At 39.5% G+C, this 16,302-nt stretch overlaps 1 protein-coding gene across 4 annotated transcripts in view; it reads left to right on the plus strand.

The window, feature by feature from the left end:
• Positions 1–16,302, plus strand: part of LOC146565956 (actin-binding LIM protein 3-like) — a 52,660-nt gene that overhangs the window by 19,415 nt on the left and 16,943 nt on the right. For 3 of the 4 annotated variants that reach the window (XM_085289416.1, XM_085289417.1, XM_085289415.1), the window contains 10 exons: positions 183–295; positions 1,193–1,319; positions 1,654–1,747; positions 2,135–2,222; positions 8,845–8,903; positions 10,592–10,672; positions 11,235–11,396; positions 11,509–11,538; positions 12,172–12,283; positions 12,515–12,616. In XM_085289416.1, coding sequence (XP_085145542.1) covers positions 183–295; positions 1,193–1,319; positions 1,654–1,747; positions 2,135–2,222; positions 8,845–8,903; positions 10,592–10,672; positions 11,235–11,396; positions 11,509–11,538; positions 12,172–12,283; positions 12,515–12,616 — 968 coding nt within the window. The remainder of the gene's footprint in view (positions 1–182; positions 296–1,192; positions 1,320–1,653; positions 1,748–2,134; positions 2,223–8,844; positions 8,904–10,591; positions 10,673–11,234; positions 11,397–11,508; positions 11,539–12,171; positions 12,284–12,514; positions 12,617–16,302) is intronic. The other variant, XM_085289419.1, reaches the window with a different exon arrangement.

A 16,302-nucleotide genomic window follows, 5' to 3' on the forward strand; every position in this document is an offset into this window, starting at 1 on the left:
TAAAGAAACTTGGAATTACCTGCACCAATACTACTTACGTACATCGATACTGTTCAACTTGGGAGTACAAGCAAATTGGAATTTCGTGTGTTTTCTGATTGGGTAAACTGTGAATTATCTATCACCCTATCTGCATTCTGCATGGCATTACTGAAATGGTTTTTTTATGCGTGCTTTCCCAGAAGCCCATTTCCAATTGGAGACAGAGTGACCTTCTGTGGGAAAAAGTGTGTGTGTCAGCAGTGTTCACTTTCTCTGAACAGCGACAAGCCCGTCAAGGTCCACGGACCAAGCTGTAAGAAACAAACACGCACACACACACAAATGAAAATATACGCTCACTGATGTGTACAACACCATACACAGCAACAACATATCTCACATTTTCTTCACTAGACAAAGGATAAGCCAACACACATTATCCAGTTCTTCAAAAGCTGTGCAGGTATTACTTTGTAATAATTATTTTTCTATGAATATTTCAAGGAAATGCATGGTGTTTTAAATAGAATATACTCAACTCAAAGGTTCATTTACTAGCCTGTAGAATATGCAAAATGTCATGTTTGATACTCCAACAAATTAAAGAAATGGAAGAAATAAATATGTGTCCAGCTTTGAGTATTTAAGTTTGTGTGTGTAACTAAATCCCATCAAGTCCCATTCATCAAACCTAACACAAGCAGAAGAAGATTCAGAAGAAGAAGAAGATTTTTTTAAAAAGCTATTAGCTATGGTTTTTCCCTGCCTAATGATATTTAACTGACTCATATCTTTGTGATTCATCCAGCATGTAAGACTGTTTGTTCCCCTACAAATGAACACCTAGAGTTGCACAGTCCACCTGCTGAACGCTGCAAAAACACAGCATCTTTGTAGGTGTGTAGCTGCAGGGAGATACTTCCAAACACACCCACAAACACAGAAGGTGGCCTGCTGCTTCAGGTAGTCCTGGTAGCTCCATCTGGCAGAGACAGTGTGACTGTCACGACAGGAGAGAGGGATGAGGAAGAGAGGAGGAGGAGGTAGAGAAGTGATGAGAGGTTGGCAGAGCAGAAAGGCAAGGACATAAAAGGGGAGTGATAAATGCATAAATGCTCAAAGTGTTCCTGCCTGTTCCTATCGTACATGTGTGCGTTCTCATTACCGCGCTTCCTGCTTTTCCTCTCCCCTCTCCTCCCCTCCCCTCCAGACTGTGCCGGCTGTGGTGAGGAGATCAAACAGGGTCAGTCTCTGCTGGCTTTGGAGAGACAGTGGCACGTCAGTTGTTTTAAATGCCGAACATGCGGCTGCGCCCTCACTGGAGAGTACATCAGCAAGTAGGTGGCTTGATCCTTCCTATCTCAAGTCAGTCATAGGTGTGCTTGGGCAAATATCAAACGTTTCTTCAAGCAATCCACATCAAAAGCCACTGCACAGAATCTGCCTCCTGTATCCAGACTTTTAATTCTGAAACTACCGTACTAGAAAATTGCACGTTTAAAACATTTGTCATCAAGTTGTGGAAAGGTTGAGGTTTTTTACTCATTTTTCTACTATTTACTATCAAAATTAAATTGAAATGTTGCACTTGCTTTGTAAATCTTTACAGGATGAATAGTTGTGGAGTAAACTGTGAGCTTTTTGTCTTTCTCACTGTTTCTCACTGTTCAGAGATGGGATACCTTACTGTGAGACTGACTACCACAGTCAGTTTGGGATCAGGTGTGAGAGCTGTAACAGGTACATAAGTGGCAAAGTACTTGAGGTGAGTGCATTTTTCTGTTGTGTATGTGTGCTTTTGGGAATATGCGTGCATGCTTAAAGACAGCTGGGAACGACAGTGGGAATGTGCGTGTTCTGTGCTTGTCAGTGTGAGCTGGTCTATAAAAAGCTGCAAAAAAATGCAGCTGTCCCTCTTTAAATGAAGTGCTGACTGATGACGAAGCAGCTTTGGAAACCCGACAAAGCAACACTTCCCCATCTCCTTCACACTATTCATCTTTTTTTTCCCTGTTTCTTATCATGCCTCTCCTCCTTCTTCACTCTGCATTGTTTTTCTGTTTCTTATCACCACTCTGTTCCCGTTTTCTCATCTGTACCATTTGCTTTTGCCATTTTGTGTCTGATTTTCCTTTCCTTTCCTTTCCTGCAGGCTGGAGGAAAACATTACCACCCCAGCTGTGCGAGATGTGCCCGCTGTCACATGATGTTCCTAGAAGGAGAAGAAATGTACCTGACAGGTAATCAGGATATTGTGTGTTAACTAGCAAAATAAGTTTCCCTTGTATGAAGTGGAAGAAAATTCCACTATCAACCTGAACTTGGATAAAACAAAGCTTAACATTTAATAATAATTATAACTTCTGAATATAAAAGTCTGAATATATTTGTTAGGAAATCAATTTAGTCTGAATTTATGTCTCCATAGTCACAAATGTGCTTCTGCATTTGTACAGTTAACAGGCATAAAAATAGACTTCTAGCTTCAATTGAATTAGTACCCTGCAAGTATCCAGATGGCCTCTGTGTGATTCTGCATCTGTGGAAGTGTGTGTGTGTGTGTGTGTGTGTGTGTGTGTATGTGTGTGTGTGTGTGTGTGTGTGTGTGTGTGTGTGTGTGTGTGTTGGTATTACTAATGTTGTGGGGACATTAACATGTTTACTCATATTTTGAGGACAAGCTTCCCTTATGGCAAATACTTATAATAATTTAATGACTTCTAGGTAAGTGTATATGTATGTGTATGTTTACACCTGTGGTGGACACAGACATAAGACTAAGATTTAGATCTTGGTACTTGGCTAAAATGTCCTCAGTTCCAACTAATGTACCATGCGTCATTTCCTGAAACCTCTGCAAAGGACTGCATGAGAAGGATTTGGGGGTTTATGTCTGAGTGTGTGTGTATGTGTATATATTAAAAAAAGACCAGGAATGTCAGTGAAAAATACCTTGACCTAATAAAAGATTGCGGTAACAGCCATTATATAGGTTATTGATCTCAAGTATAACACTTGTGGTAAATACACAGAAACCCACACATCCCCCTCCTCTGTCACACAGAGAGGTTGGAGTCAATTACCTGTCAGCCTTCACCTCCTCCACTGTTTCCATTACTCTCAGCTGTCACTGACAGAATTATCCTAAATGATGTTACCATCACCAGGTTTTAAATTGAATCATCCAGGAAATGTTGTTTTATAAATCAGATAACAATGACTAAAGTTAATGAGTTCAATCATGGAGATACATGAAGATAAAGAAAACTCTTGTTGTGTATATATATATGATGAATTTAGTTTGAGTCCCACATATTCAAAGAGCATGCAGCATTTATATCATGATAATACTGCTAAGTATGAATTAAAATTGGCAGATTTCTTATACCTGACAGGTGTGTTCATTTGTCATAGAACAAAGAGTTTTTATACAGTCTGACAGAGAACAGCAGGAAGATTTCCTGAAGCGTTATTTATGGTAATTGGGTTGAATCAGTCAGAGGGATAAGGAGCTCTGCTTCCTTAGTAGTGTGGAGTGGAGGGAGTTGTGATGGGTTGTCCATAATGGAGAGCAGTTTGTTCAGTGACCTCCTGTCCCTCACTGACTCAAACGGCTCCAAACTCTGGCCAGTGATGGTTCCAGCCTTGTGAATCAATTTGTTAATCCTACTCGCATCTCTGGTGCTGATGCTGCCCTGCCTAGCAGACAACAGCAAAGAAGAAAAACAAATAACAAACAGGGAGTGAAACATTATAAAAAAAAATCAAAAATACAGAAAATATGTACAAAAACTTAACAAATAACAAACTAAGTGTACTGAAAGGCATACTATGAAGAACATATGGGAAAAACATGGGTGCACTGCACACAGAAAGAACTGAGGTTAAACAGAGGCTAAATACACAAGTGGAACCTAACTGGTGAAAACAATTAGGAAAAAGCAGCAAATCACAGCAGTGAGTAAAGACAAGAAGCAAACCAACTGGACACATGAGAAAGGAGACTGCTGAATAAAACAGGAAGTGACCAAAGGAGCACACACAGACCCGGAGTGGGTGGCTGGAACACACACCAAGAAAATACAAGATGAAAACAGATATTGTAAAATAGTGCAAGTGATAAAAAATTTAAAAAAAAAGTAGGACAGGACAAGAAAAAAAATTGTGAACACTTGGCTTAATGGAGGGAAATTTAAATTTAATATTAAGTTGCTGTACCGTAACATGTGGCCGACAGGCACAGTGTCAGAGTTGCCACACAGGGTGGCACCTCCTGTTTCAGCTCATTGTCATTCTGCTGCTCTACCTCTCAAAGCCACCAGTAAAACTAAGCATTTGCATATAGTACTTGAAGACCACATATGTGAGCTTTTTAATCTATACCTGTAAGCGTGTACATTATATTCTTTATAGATGTGTTTGAGACTAATATGTGTGTCTGTGTGCTGAGCTCCTGTAAACTGCCCCAAGGTTACATTCACTCCTTTTGATTACTTTAGACATGTAGGAGGCCCGAGCAATCACCCACGTGAGGCACACTCAATTACGACACACACACGTACACCCACTCGTACATGCACACACAAACTCGAAATCCATCTCATGACACATGTCTAGAATAAGAAGTGGTTTGTGTGTGCAAGTGCATACAAAAACTGGTTTGTGTGGTGGTAGGGATTAGGAATGGGAATTAATGAGAATTTAGAGATTCCAATTCCATTATTTGATCCCTTATCGATTCTCTTATTGATTGTCATGAGGTTCTCATTGGCTCAGTTTCAAGAGTCACCATCATTGCTAAGCAGCAGTAAAGAAAATACATTCATGCAAATTAATTGCATGCTGTGGGTCAAATGTTTGCTGAGGTATTTGCCCTCTTTGCTTTGATCAGTGTTGGAGTCGTCACTCAAAAAAGTCATTATTACACATATTACACGGGACATTCTTCTTTCAAGTAATGTGGTACATTACTTGATTACTCCCAGGAAAAAGTAATTTGTGATCCTACTCGTTATATTAATTTCATAACAATATGTAAAAATATAAAAACCCCACACACACAAACACAAATTCCCAGTGAGAACACAGATCTCTAAGATCTTTCTCTTAGTAGAATCCAAAGCTAGCTGCAACAAAGCAAAGATGAAAACCAGCACAAAAAAGCAATCGCCTTCCACTTTAGAAACGTGAACAGATAGAAACGAGGCTGCAGCCTGTTTGCTCCTCTGCTTGTTACCTGTTGAAGTTCAGGGTCTGGCTGCTGAGGTCGGTATTGACTGAGCTTTCACTCTGGGTTCTTGGCTAGCTTAGCATTAGCATGCTCTCTCGGTGGATGCTTGCAAAGAACCAAAGTTATGTTAGCAGCATAAAGCAGTTGTTTCTGTCCAGGATTTTCCACTTTGCCATTTATCTCGTCCTTTTGTGCAATAAAAAGTTCATATCCACGCTCTAGACTGCGTCACTATTTTCCTCCTCTTACACGTGAACTGAAATCAGCTGATTGTAATTAGAGTTCAAGAACTGTTTTATGAACTAAAAATGGATGCTAGCATCTTCAAAACGGTTAAAGGATTGAATTGCTGTTATGGTTTTCCTTTCCCTTCATTCTCAACAACATTCTCAACAAAAACTTGGATTTAATGTTAGTTAATTTCCTTTCTTTAAAAATTAGCAGCAGACCATGGTGTTTTTGTTTTTTTGTGTTTCGTTTAAATGGCGAATTACATTTTCCCTTCAGGTTTGGGGCCGCTGCTTAAAAGACGTCTTTTAATTCATTTTATCATCATTACATAAATATAATGGTGGTAAAAGAAAGCACATCTTTTAGAAGCGGTACTGTAACCGGAAGGTCGCCGGTTCGATCCCCGAGCTCTCTGTCCTGGTCGTTGTGTCCTTGGACAAGACACTTTACCCTACCGCCTACTGGTGTTGGCCAGAGGGGCCGATGGCGCGCTATGGCAGCCTCGCTTCTGTCAGTCTGCCCCAGGGAAGCTGTGGCTACAACTGTAGCTTGCCTCCACCAGTGTGTGAATGTGAGAGTGAATGAATAGTGGTATTGTAAAGCGCTTTGGGTGCCTTGAAAAGCGCTGTATAAATCCAATCCATTATTATTATTACAGCCAATCAATGCTCAGTGATCACAGCTGAGTGATAAGCGATGCCAAAGAGAATCATTTTTGTTTGGCAGAATCAGTTTTTGTTTGAATGAAATGTTCCTTTCCAAGTAGAAACTGATGATTAACCACATATATTTACTCTTTACTCAGCGTAGTCTCAGTTTCAAAAGACATACAGTATGCACTTCATGTGCTCAGTGTGTACACACTTTGTATTGGCAGCATGGCTCAGCAATAAGGAAAATTTTCTGAATATTTAAATATCTTTTTATAGACTACACTTAGAATTTCAAATGGTACAAATATATAAATGTTATTACTACTTCCCTGGGTTTCACACTGGTTGCCTTCGCCTCATATTTTTGAATAGAGTTAAGATCAGATGGCCAGTTTGTTCCACTGATTACCCTTATTTTGCATAAAGTCTGTACAAAGACAGCAGAGCCTTCATTCCTACATCCCACATCTGCATGTAAGAAAAAAAAAACCCCCAAATATCTCAGGTTACTTTATAATGGCACTATTGTTAAAAGAAAAAATAAATAGGCATGCAGCTAGTTTTCTCAGAGTTTATTTTGCACTGTGTTTGAGACTGAATTCTTTTTCACTGCACAATTTAAATTCTCCTCATCCTGTAGAAAAAGGATTTCAAGTCCAAGGCCACACATCTGTTCGACAGCAGAGTTAAAGACCGTGGGTGGGACGGGGGTGCACTGAATCACCACGCATGGTTCCTGTCTACACTATTGATTTTGTGTGGGTGTTTGTGTGAGAGCGGTGTGTGTACTTATTGGGCGTGCATAGCCTCCTGCTTTGTGTGTGTGTGTGTGTGCGTGTGCGTGTGTGTGTGTGTGTGTATGTGTGTTGCAGATTTATGGTGTTGATGGTGGTTGTATATTAGAGTCATGATCAACTAACTGAGTTCTTTTTGCTGGCCTGCACCGCCCCAGGGCTCAAGAAAAATGATACATAGGCAACGTGTGTGTGTACACATGCATTTATTTGTGTGTGTGTGTGTGTGTGTGTGTGTGTGTGTGTGTGTGTGTGTGTGTGCGCGCGCGCGCGTGCGTGCGTGCGTGTGCTCAGGGTGGATATATTACTGTCATTATCAGATCTACATGGATATAACATCCTGACATTAGTGGTCGATTGTTATAAGAGCTACGAGATCTCATTCATTGCCTCTTTCCTCTCTTGCGCTGTAGTTCACCCTGCTCTTCTTTGTTTACTGTTGCTCATTCTTCTCTCTTTTCCCCTTAATTACTTCACTTCTTTTTCATTCACAAAATTCTTTTGCCATAACTGTTAAAGCACAATTATGCCAACACAGTCAAAAAAATATAAACAACAACACGATTATAATGTCGCATCCTGGAATATTTGATGTAATATTTTTGCGCTTTAACACTTGTTTTACTTTCTCTTTTCTGTTTAAAAAGGATGGTACAATCATGCCGGCTTCCTTAATGGAACAATTTTGAAACGTACTTAGTTTTTTTTTTAGTCTACAATGTAATATAAGCAATGAGAAGTATTCACAGAAGCACAGCATGAAAACATGATAGCAAAACTAAAGAAAAAGTACTGAATGTATTTTTTATAATCAAGTACAGCGATAGAAGTTTCCGTATGGTTGATGATAAATCAGCTGGCTAAATCATTGCTATAGAATACAAGAAGACCCAAGTTTAAGCAAAGTAAGGCTTCTACTTCAATATTAATAACTTTGTGGACATTATTAGAAACATACAACATGCAGTTCAGCATTATTCACTTGTTCATTCGTTCCATTCTTGTTATTTGTGCAGTACTGTTTATTGTGTCTTATTTGCTAATATCTGTTGCATTTTAGGCAAAACCACAACAAGGAGGTAGAGAGGCAGGTTGCAAATAGTAACTTTATTGACCATAAAGTTGTTAACAAAACACAATGCAGAGCGTTAGCAGCAAATTCCAAGTCTAAGTCGTTTTATAAAAGCTGAAAGAAGACACAGGATAAAAGCTTGATAAAATGACAGACTGAGAAGTCATACATGCTAAAGACCCACCAGGTGGAAATGGCTAGTATAAGGTTCATATAGACTAAATTAGACAATAAGGATAGTGGGAAATGAGCAAAGGCAGGAAATAGAGCTACATGAGGGACAGGCCTTCAAAATAAAATAGGGAGTCACTAAAAGATGACATGGCAAAAACAACAAAATTTGGGGATCACGTGTCTTAAATTGTTTTCACACATTCAGAATGTCACTAAACATTAATGACAGGTGAAGATGATGACATGAATAAGAGTTGGCCAAACTAAAAAGATGAGTTACTGTGAGAAAAACATCTGTTTAATTATGGTTGGGACATTTCAGTTTAGACAAAGGAGTGGACAGAATTTTTATTTTTCCCTCTTGATATTTATCTGTGTAGGAAACTACAAGAGCTACATCCTCTCTTATCAGTTTAGATAAACTGCTTCCACACACACACACACACACACACACACACACACACACACACACACACACACACACACACTGTCTCGTGTGTGTGTGTGTGTGTGTGTGTGTGTGTGTGTGTGTGTGTGTGTGTGTGTGTGTGTGTGTGTGTGCCTGCCTGCCTGCCTGCCTTTGGTTGATGTTGATGCACTTGAGAAAAGTTGATCTGCTCTTCATAGGATCCCATAAAACTGTATGGCTGCTGCCCACACGCAATAAACAAAGTAAACTGAGATAAAATCCCATGTGTGTATGTGCAGGTTCAGAGGTTTGGCACCCCATGTGTAAAGAAGCAGCTCGGCTGGAGAGGAAACTGAGGGTGAGTGTTACTCAAAATACCTGCAAGCCCCTGCTCTTCCTCTCTGTTTCTGTTTTTGTCCTCTCAGTGGTTCTCTCTTTCATGCTGTGTCTGAAATGTCTCACTGTTGTTTTAAAAGCAGGTATGTCGCTCTTAGCATTGTAAGAAATGTGCTCAAATCTGCCCTCAGCGAATTTAGTTTTATATATAAAAATTTGGATAAATAGACTTTATTTTGCTGTTCATTTATAAAAGATTTCATTGTAATATATAGTTCGTCACCAGATTGTTCATACTATTGTTGTAGCTTTATTTAACAGAAATTGTCCAAACACAGCATAAAGTCTTATTGTATTTTTTCAAAGCATTTCATCGAAAGTAGAGCTGCAGACCTGCACTTTGACAGCTCTTATCATGAACATGCAAATAATAATCATCACACCATGGCAGAAAAGGAAGTTGTAACTTTACAAAACACATACACACACCTACACACACCTACACACACACACACCTACACACACACACACACACACACACACAGGGAATATGAATGTTAAAAGCAGGAAATTAACATTTGTTGTCAAATGATTGCTCAGCTCAACCGGGAAGTGAACACGTCAAGAAAAAAAGTGAGATTCAGCTATTCCAGCACATAGAGGAACATTTACAAGAACACTTACATGATTAAGAGTTGGCTTAATAATGCTGTCACAGTAAAAACATAACAGGTACAGAAGTGTTAGTTTGCAGCTATAATATTCAGTACAAAGTGGTTCTCTATCCTGAAAGATTAATACTGAAGAAAAAGTCAGGTATCCGCCTTTTTAAGTCTTTGTATGAAGTCAAACAGATTTGATATCTATAATATTACACAGTTCTGGCTGTGAGCAGAGAAGCTCCATCCACTTGCTTTATATTACAAACAAAAAAGCAGCATTAACAAAACACAATTTTTTAAGTGAGAGGCTAGATAAAGTATTTTAGTTTACTTATTTATTTTAAATTTGGTCTATATTGACATTTAATATCACACGGTTGATGCATGATTTTGCAGCTGCACCTGCATGCTGTGAATCTCCTGTTCTACCACATCTATTGGATGTTGATCTGGTGACTGTGGAGGCCATCTGGACTCATTGTAATGTTCCAGAAACCCTTTTTGGGGTGGTTTTAGCTTGGTGTGACTTGGTGCGTTAACTTACAGCTATTAGAAGATGAGCACACTGAGGCTTGATGCTGAGTAGTAAGGATGGAGTCCAGAGTGTGTCCCATAGACCATCATACCACCATCATTATACCACTTTAAGTGTTGATACAAGGCAGGATGGATCCAGGCTTTCATGTTGTTTACATCAAATTCTCACCCTGCCGTTCAAATGTTTGAGCAGAATTCAAGGCTTATTACCAGGTGACCGTTTTCCAATTGTCTGCCGCCCAGTTTTGGTGAGCCGATGTAAATTATAGCCTCAGTTTCCTGTGGTACTGGAGGTACTGGTGGTACTGGGTAACCAACTCAAGGTTTGAGGTGATGTGCTTTCAGAGATGATCTTCTGGATACCTTGGCTGTAACGAGTGATTATTTGAGTTACTGCTCCAGGTTCACTTTTTTGAGTAATGCATTAAATTAAAGTACTTTTCTGCGCTCACTGTTGTATTTAAGCTAACTTTATTCACCTTCTTGCTCTCACTGACATTTGTCCCACCAGCTGAGACGTACCTCCGAGACAGCATCCATTTCTCCTCCAGGCTCCTCTCCTCTCCTTGGCTCTCCTCACCGGCTCATCTGTGTGAGTAACCGTCACCATGGCTACGCCATGGTTGCGCCCTCAGCTGTCACAGTCACATCTGTCACTCAAACATAACCAGCATAGACAGAAGCACAAAAGAGACCCTTAAAGCTCAGGCGGTCTGTGCTATCAGTCTCTCAGCAGACTTCTTGTCTGTCTGTTGCCTCTCCCTGCCTTACTGTATGCCTACTAAAAGCAAATTGCCAGACTACTAAAGCCTTAATATGCCTTTTATAATAAGCAGGCTTTTATCTTAAGCCCTTTAGTTTCCTATCCAGAGTTATTGTCTTACAGTGCACACTTTTTAGCTCTATCTTAGATCGTTTAATGTCATGTTTAAATTTTTACTGGCCCATCAAAGATTTCAGTTTAACCTGCTCACCTGAATGTTTACCATTGCCTCATTTCCCTTCCTGTATGCTACCATATGTGTGATTTTCTATGCAAGAATTTGGGTGCCTCTTCTGTTGGTGATCGAGATTGGCTGTTTACAGCCAGTCTTCTACTTATGGTTTGGTCTTCATTTAATGTGTATCCCTGTCTACCTGTCTCTCTCTAACAGGCTAAGGGTGATGGGGATGTTTTGGAATATAAGCAGGTGGCAGCACTTCCCAGGGTTAAAGCCATATATGACATTCAGCGGCCCGACATTATTCCTTATCAGGCCGACCATGCACAGACGCACCTCTCAGATGACACTTTGAAGAGATGCAACCGTAGGCAGGTAGTCACACACAAACTCACTATTTGAATTTCTTCCGGTAAAAATAAATTGACCATAAGGTATTAAGAATAATGAACAGTAACAAATATCTTTTATTTCTCCTCATATCCAGTCATTGGGCTCCTTATCACCATACTCTCATGTAAGTACTCCCCCACCTCTTTGTGTAATGGTTGAGAAGGTAATCCTTACTCTAAAGTATTAAATACAAAAAGAAAATAGATGTAACCGGTTTTAATTTTAGAACTCAAAACAGTAAAGTTGAGTGATATCAAACACCGGCAACATTTGAATACAAAAAGACATAGTTTGATATTTTGGGACATAATTTTGTACCCTTGAGATATACCATCTTAATTAGTAAACTTTAGAAGTGCTGGTAGGTGGATTTTGTTCCCATCAGGCTGCATGCTTCCTCTGATTCCAGTCTACATGCTACGCTAACCTAACCACTTTCATTTTTAATGCGCATCTATTTATATGCTAATATTATTGTTTCAGTCTTGGCATGAAGGAAAGTAACCATCCAAGTATTTCTTTAATTTGTGCCATCATTGTAACGGCACCGTGATAGTCTTCACTGTCTGTGTTTAGACTACATCTGCACATGTTTGTGCACTAGGACTGCTAGCAGCATACACACCATGTAGGTTAATAAACTGCTGTCAGCACGATTAAAAGTGTGTTGTGGAAGTAACCTTGTGGTCTACTTTACTGCCTTTAGTAAATTAAAGCACATTACTCAGACAGCCTCTAAAGCAGCCTTTCCTTTCAGGATCTCTTGGATGGCATGGAGTTAAGAACAAGACGTTCCTCCAGCTCCCCCTATACCGACTCACCTGCACACAGTCGTCACGGAGGCTCCCCACTGCATTATTATGTCCCTGGTAATACTCCCACTCAAGCAAAGACACACACACACACACACACACGCACACACAGAGAAAAATAGCTGGATAGAAAGTCTTTGTGTGGGTGCAACTCACATTTGCATGCACATGTAATCCATCGGGTTATTTGTCAGTGTATCTTTCAATACCCTGTCTGTCTTACTGTTTGTGGATGTGGGTCATTGATGCTTTGGTTTCTCTCATTGTGATTGGCTGGGCTGAGTGCAGGCAGTGAAAGTGGCAGGAGTTCTCCTTATTATAGTCAGCCAGAGCCCAGGTGTGCTACACCCACCAACACCTTCCAAGGCCCCAAGCATTTCCATGTGCCAGGTAGGCCGTTACTGTGTATGTAGCCCTGACCCTAACCTGTTAACTAACCAAAACTTCACCACGTCAGACCAAAACTAATCCACAGTTCACTGATGGACCTCGTTTGTTATTACTATATATCAGCTATAGCAGCTGTTCTCCTGCATTCATGCACACAGGTTTTAATTGGATTAAAATAATAATTTGATATTTTGTTGTCATTTTTGAAATAAAAAAATCCTTTATAGTCATGGCAAAAAAGTACACTGTCTCAAGTCTAAGGTTTTACATATGAGGACATAATAAAAAACAAGGTGGTCCTGAGCAGGTGTTAGAATGAGGTAAATACAACCTCAGATGGACAACAAGCAACTAACTAACAACAGCTGAGCCAAAATGTAGAAGCTGTGTGTGAAAGAGAAAATACGGTCCATGATTCAGTCGCTTGTAGAATCACCGTTAGTAAATTGAAGTAAACATTTTCTATACAACATTATTAATCTCTCACATCATTGTAGAGGAATTTCTGCTCACTCTGCTTGACAGCGTTGCCTCAGTTCATTGAAGTTTGTGGGCATTCGTTCATGGACAGCTCTTTGAAAGTCCCACCACAGCATTTTATTCAGGTTGAGGTCTGGACTTTGTCTTGGCCAAAGCAACCTAGATTCTTTTCTTTTTCAACCATCCTCTCATATATTTTCTGCTGTGCTCGTTTATTGTCCTGGTGCATGACCAAATTTCTCTCAAGCTTTAGCTGTCAGAGGAGTTCAAGGTTCCCAGGTCCAGTGGCTGCAAAACAAACCCAAATCATCACCCCTCTACCACTGTGCTTGACAGTTGGTATGCTGTGTTTGATTTTTACCAAACATGGTGCATTATGTGCACTATAGCCAAATACCCACAGTTTAGTCTCATCTGTCCAAAAGCCATTGTTCCAAAGGTATTGAGGGTTTTCCAGATTCACCTTTGCAAACCTGAGCCATGGTATAATATTAATATTTAGAAATAATCAGCTTTTTCCTGGCACTTCTGTTATCTTTTTTGCCATTGTGTTAATACATCTGAATGCGCTAGACCGTGGGTGTCAAACATAAGGCCTGGGGCCAGAATCGGCCCAGGAAAGACTCCAATCCGGTCCACTGGACGGCTTTGAATCTCCTCCTTTGTGAAGGAGGGGATTGCTTTTGGACTTTTAACTGTATTTTCATAACTTTTAAAGTTTTTCCTCTCAATAAATATCTCCTACATTTCCATTAGTACTACAACAAGTAGTTAAGTAATTGATAATAAAACACAGAAAATGTACTGTTTTTTCCACTATCTACTATCAAAATTGAGCTACAAGACCTTTTCTGTAATTTTATATATTTATTGATTTGTGGTGACAGATTTCAGGGGATCCATGGGTGAGGGGGCGGGTGGGCGACATCGACGCCCAAGTTTGTGAATATGATAAGTGACATAGGAGTTTCAGATAGGTGTATAGCTGTATCTAGGAGGCTGAGGGGGTAGCACTATTTTTGTTTTTGTTAATGTTCTTTTTTTTTTTTTTTTTTGTTATAATGTCGTGATAGTAAAAACCTTAAAATTCAGGATTTACTTTCTTTTTACCATGACTGTAACTAAAGAGTAAATTTGAATATTGAGTAATTATTGTGATGGAAGAACAGTCTTCTTGCTGGTTCCAATTTATCTACCCCCCTAAAAAATGAGTCACAAAAAAGTAATTTGAGATATTAATTACTAATGAGCACGATCCATCCATCATCATCTAGAAAGAGGAACAAAAGTTTTTCTGTAATTCATTCATTTTCATCTTTTTTTATTTTCTTTTATCCTTTTGCCTTTGTCCTTATTTCATTGATGTTTTAACAACCATACAATGTATTAATCCTCCTCTCTCATTGACCAATGGGCACTCTTTGTCTATTTTGTCTTTCTCATTTGCAGCTTTTGTGTAACATACGAGTACTTTAGTACTGTCATCTTGCAACAAATATCGGTTAATTTTATTTTAAGAGCCCATCAACCCTCCACTTTAACAACTTAACGCCTCTCTCCTCTCTGAATGCTTCACTCTGTCTTTGCTCCCTTCACTATAAAAGGCCTCTTCTTCTCAATATGAGCTGCATATTTGATTTCCCTCCATCATTCCCTCTTCCTGCCCCCACTCCATTTCTCAATTTGTGTTTCCTCATGCTTTTTTTCCTCTCGCCAGCCCTGAAACAGCATTTCCTGCTTACTTTCAACAGAGTACGAAATGTATCTGCTGGATGCTTTTATTCAAAGTGTCTCAGAGTGTCATGTGCATACACATTTAGTGCATACAAATAAGGTTGCAAACTTGGTTGCATTTGTGGCACACAGTGTGAATGGAAATGTTTTCTGTTTTTTTCATTATTTATTGTTGTATTAAAGGCTAAAAGGCATTTATAGTTTACTGTGGCATGTTGTTGTGGCGCTTTCCTGTTCTTGTCTCTTCTTAGTTTTTTCTTTTTAATTTGGATCAACTTTAATTGCTCTCCACCCTCATCTTTATTCTTGTGCCGCCTGCTTTTCTTTCCTGTATTAAGCCTGGGAAGCTGTATTAATCAACCTCGGCATGTTAGTCAGGTTGTCTGGATGCAAGGCAGCACCTCTGCAGTACCAGTTTATCACCTGTTCTGTCAGCTTCTGTCGTGCTTAAGACTGTAAATGTATACAACTAATTCGGTGGGGGAGGTTAAACAAGGAAAGCCAGAATATTTAACTCCTCCGCTCTCCTCTGTGCACTGCATACTGGGATTTTGTACGGGAAGGTGATTGGTATAGTTTTACCTTTATATACAGTTTGCATGATATCTTTAAAGAAATGTGAGGTTAATTTAATTAATTATCTCATTAATTGTTGGTGTAAAGCTATGCATTGAGGTACTGGTGTTCTCCCCAGAAATGGTGTCCCTCTCTGGGGAAAAGCAAGTGATGCTAACAACACAAATAGTGCAACTAATGAAAAAAAATTGAAGGAGGAAGTGTCGCTGTGGCAGGTGATGCAGCAGGTTCAGCTTCAGTTGTATGAGATTAAAGATGAAAAAATGGTGGATGATGGTTGACATAATGTGGAAATACATTTTTCCCCTCCCTGCATCTGAGCAAATTCTAGACTTCTGTAAAAAAAATTATTACTGATGACTATAGTTCTGATAATCAGCATTTCTGTCAAGGCAAACGTATCCGACCTACCTTCGTTTCACCTTTGTCAAGTGTGGTGAAGGAAAATGACCTCAGTGTTGTGAGAAGAAAATGTCATTGATTTGGAGGTCTAGTCAGTAGTTTTGAGCTTGGGTTTGTGTTATAAAAGCATATGTTTTAGGTTTACTTCCTGTATGTTCTCACCTGTACCTCGTTCCCCACCATCAGTGTTCACAACATATGGTATATTCCTGTTCCCTTTCTTCCTGTGTGCACCTTCTTTGGTCTCCTGTTTTCCTTTGCTTACGTTTTTTATTTTGGATTTCTGTTAATGCCACATTATGGATTTTTAACATTTTGGACTTTGATTTTACCCTGAATAAAAATCTTGCTTTGTAATTCAAGTGTGCCATTCACAGCTCTGCACTCAATATTGCACATTAGGGCCATGATGTCACCCTAATGATTTTTCAGATCACCATACAGCTACAGAAGACACCTTCAGCACCAACTGTGGCAAATTAACATTCAGAAGC

The sequence above is a fragment of the Mchenga conophoros genome, linkage group LG10 (assembly GCF_057382185.1).
Source record: "Mchenga conophoros isolate Kocher_MC1m ecotype Shallow Benthic linkage group LG10, M_conophoros_male_GT1.1, whole genome shotgun sequence".
NCBI lineage: Eukaryota > Metazoa > Chordata > Actinopteri > Cichliformes > Cichlidae > Mchenga > Mchenga conophoros.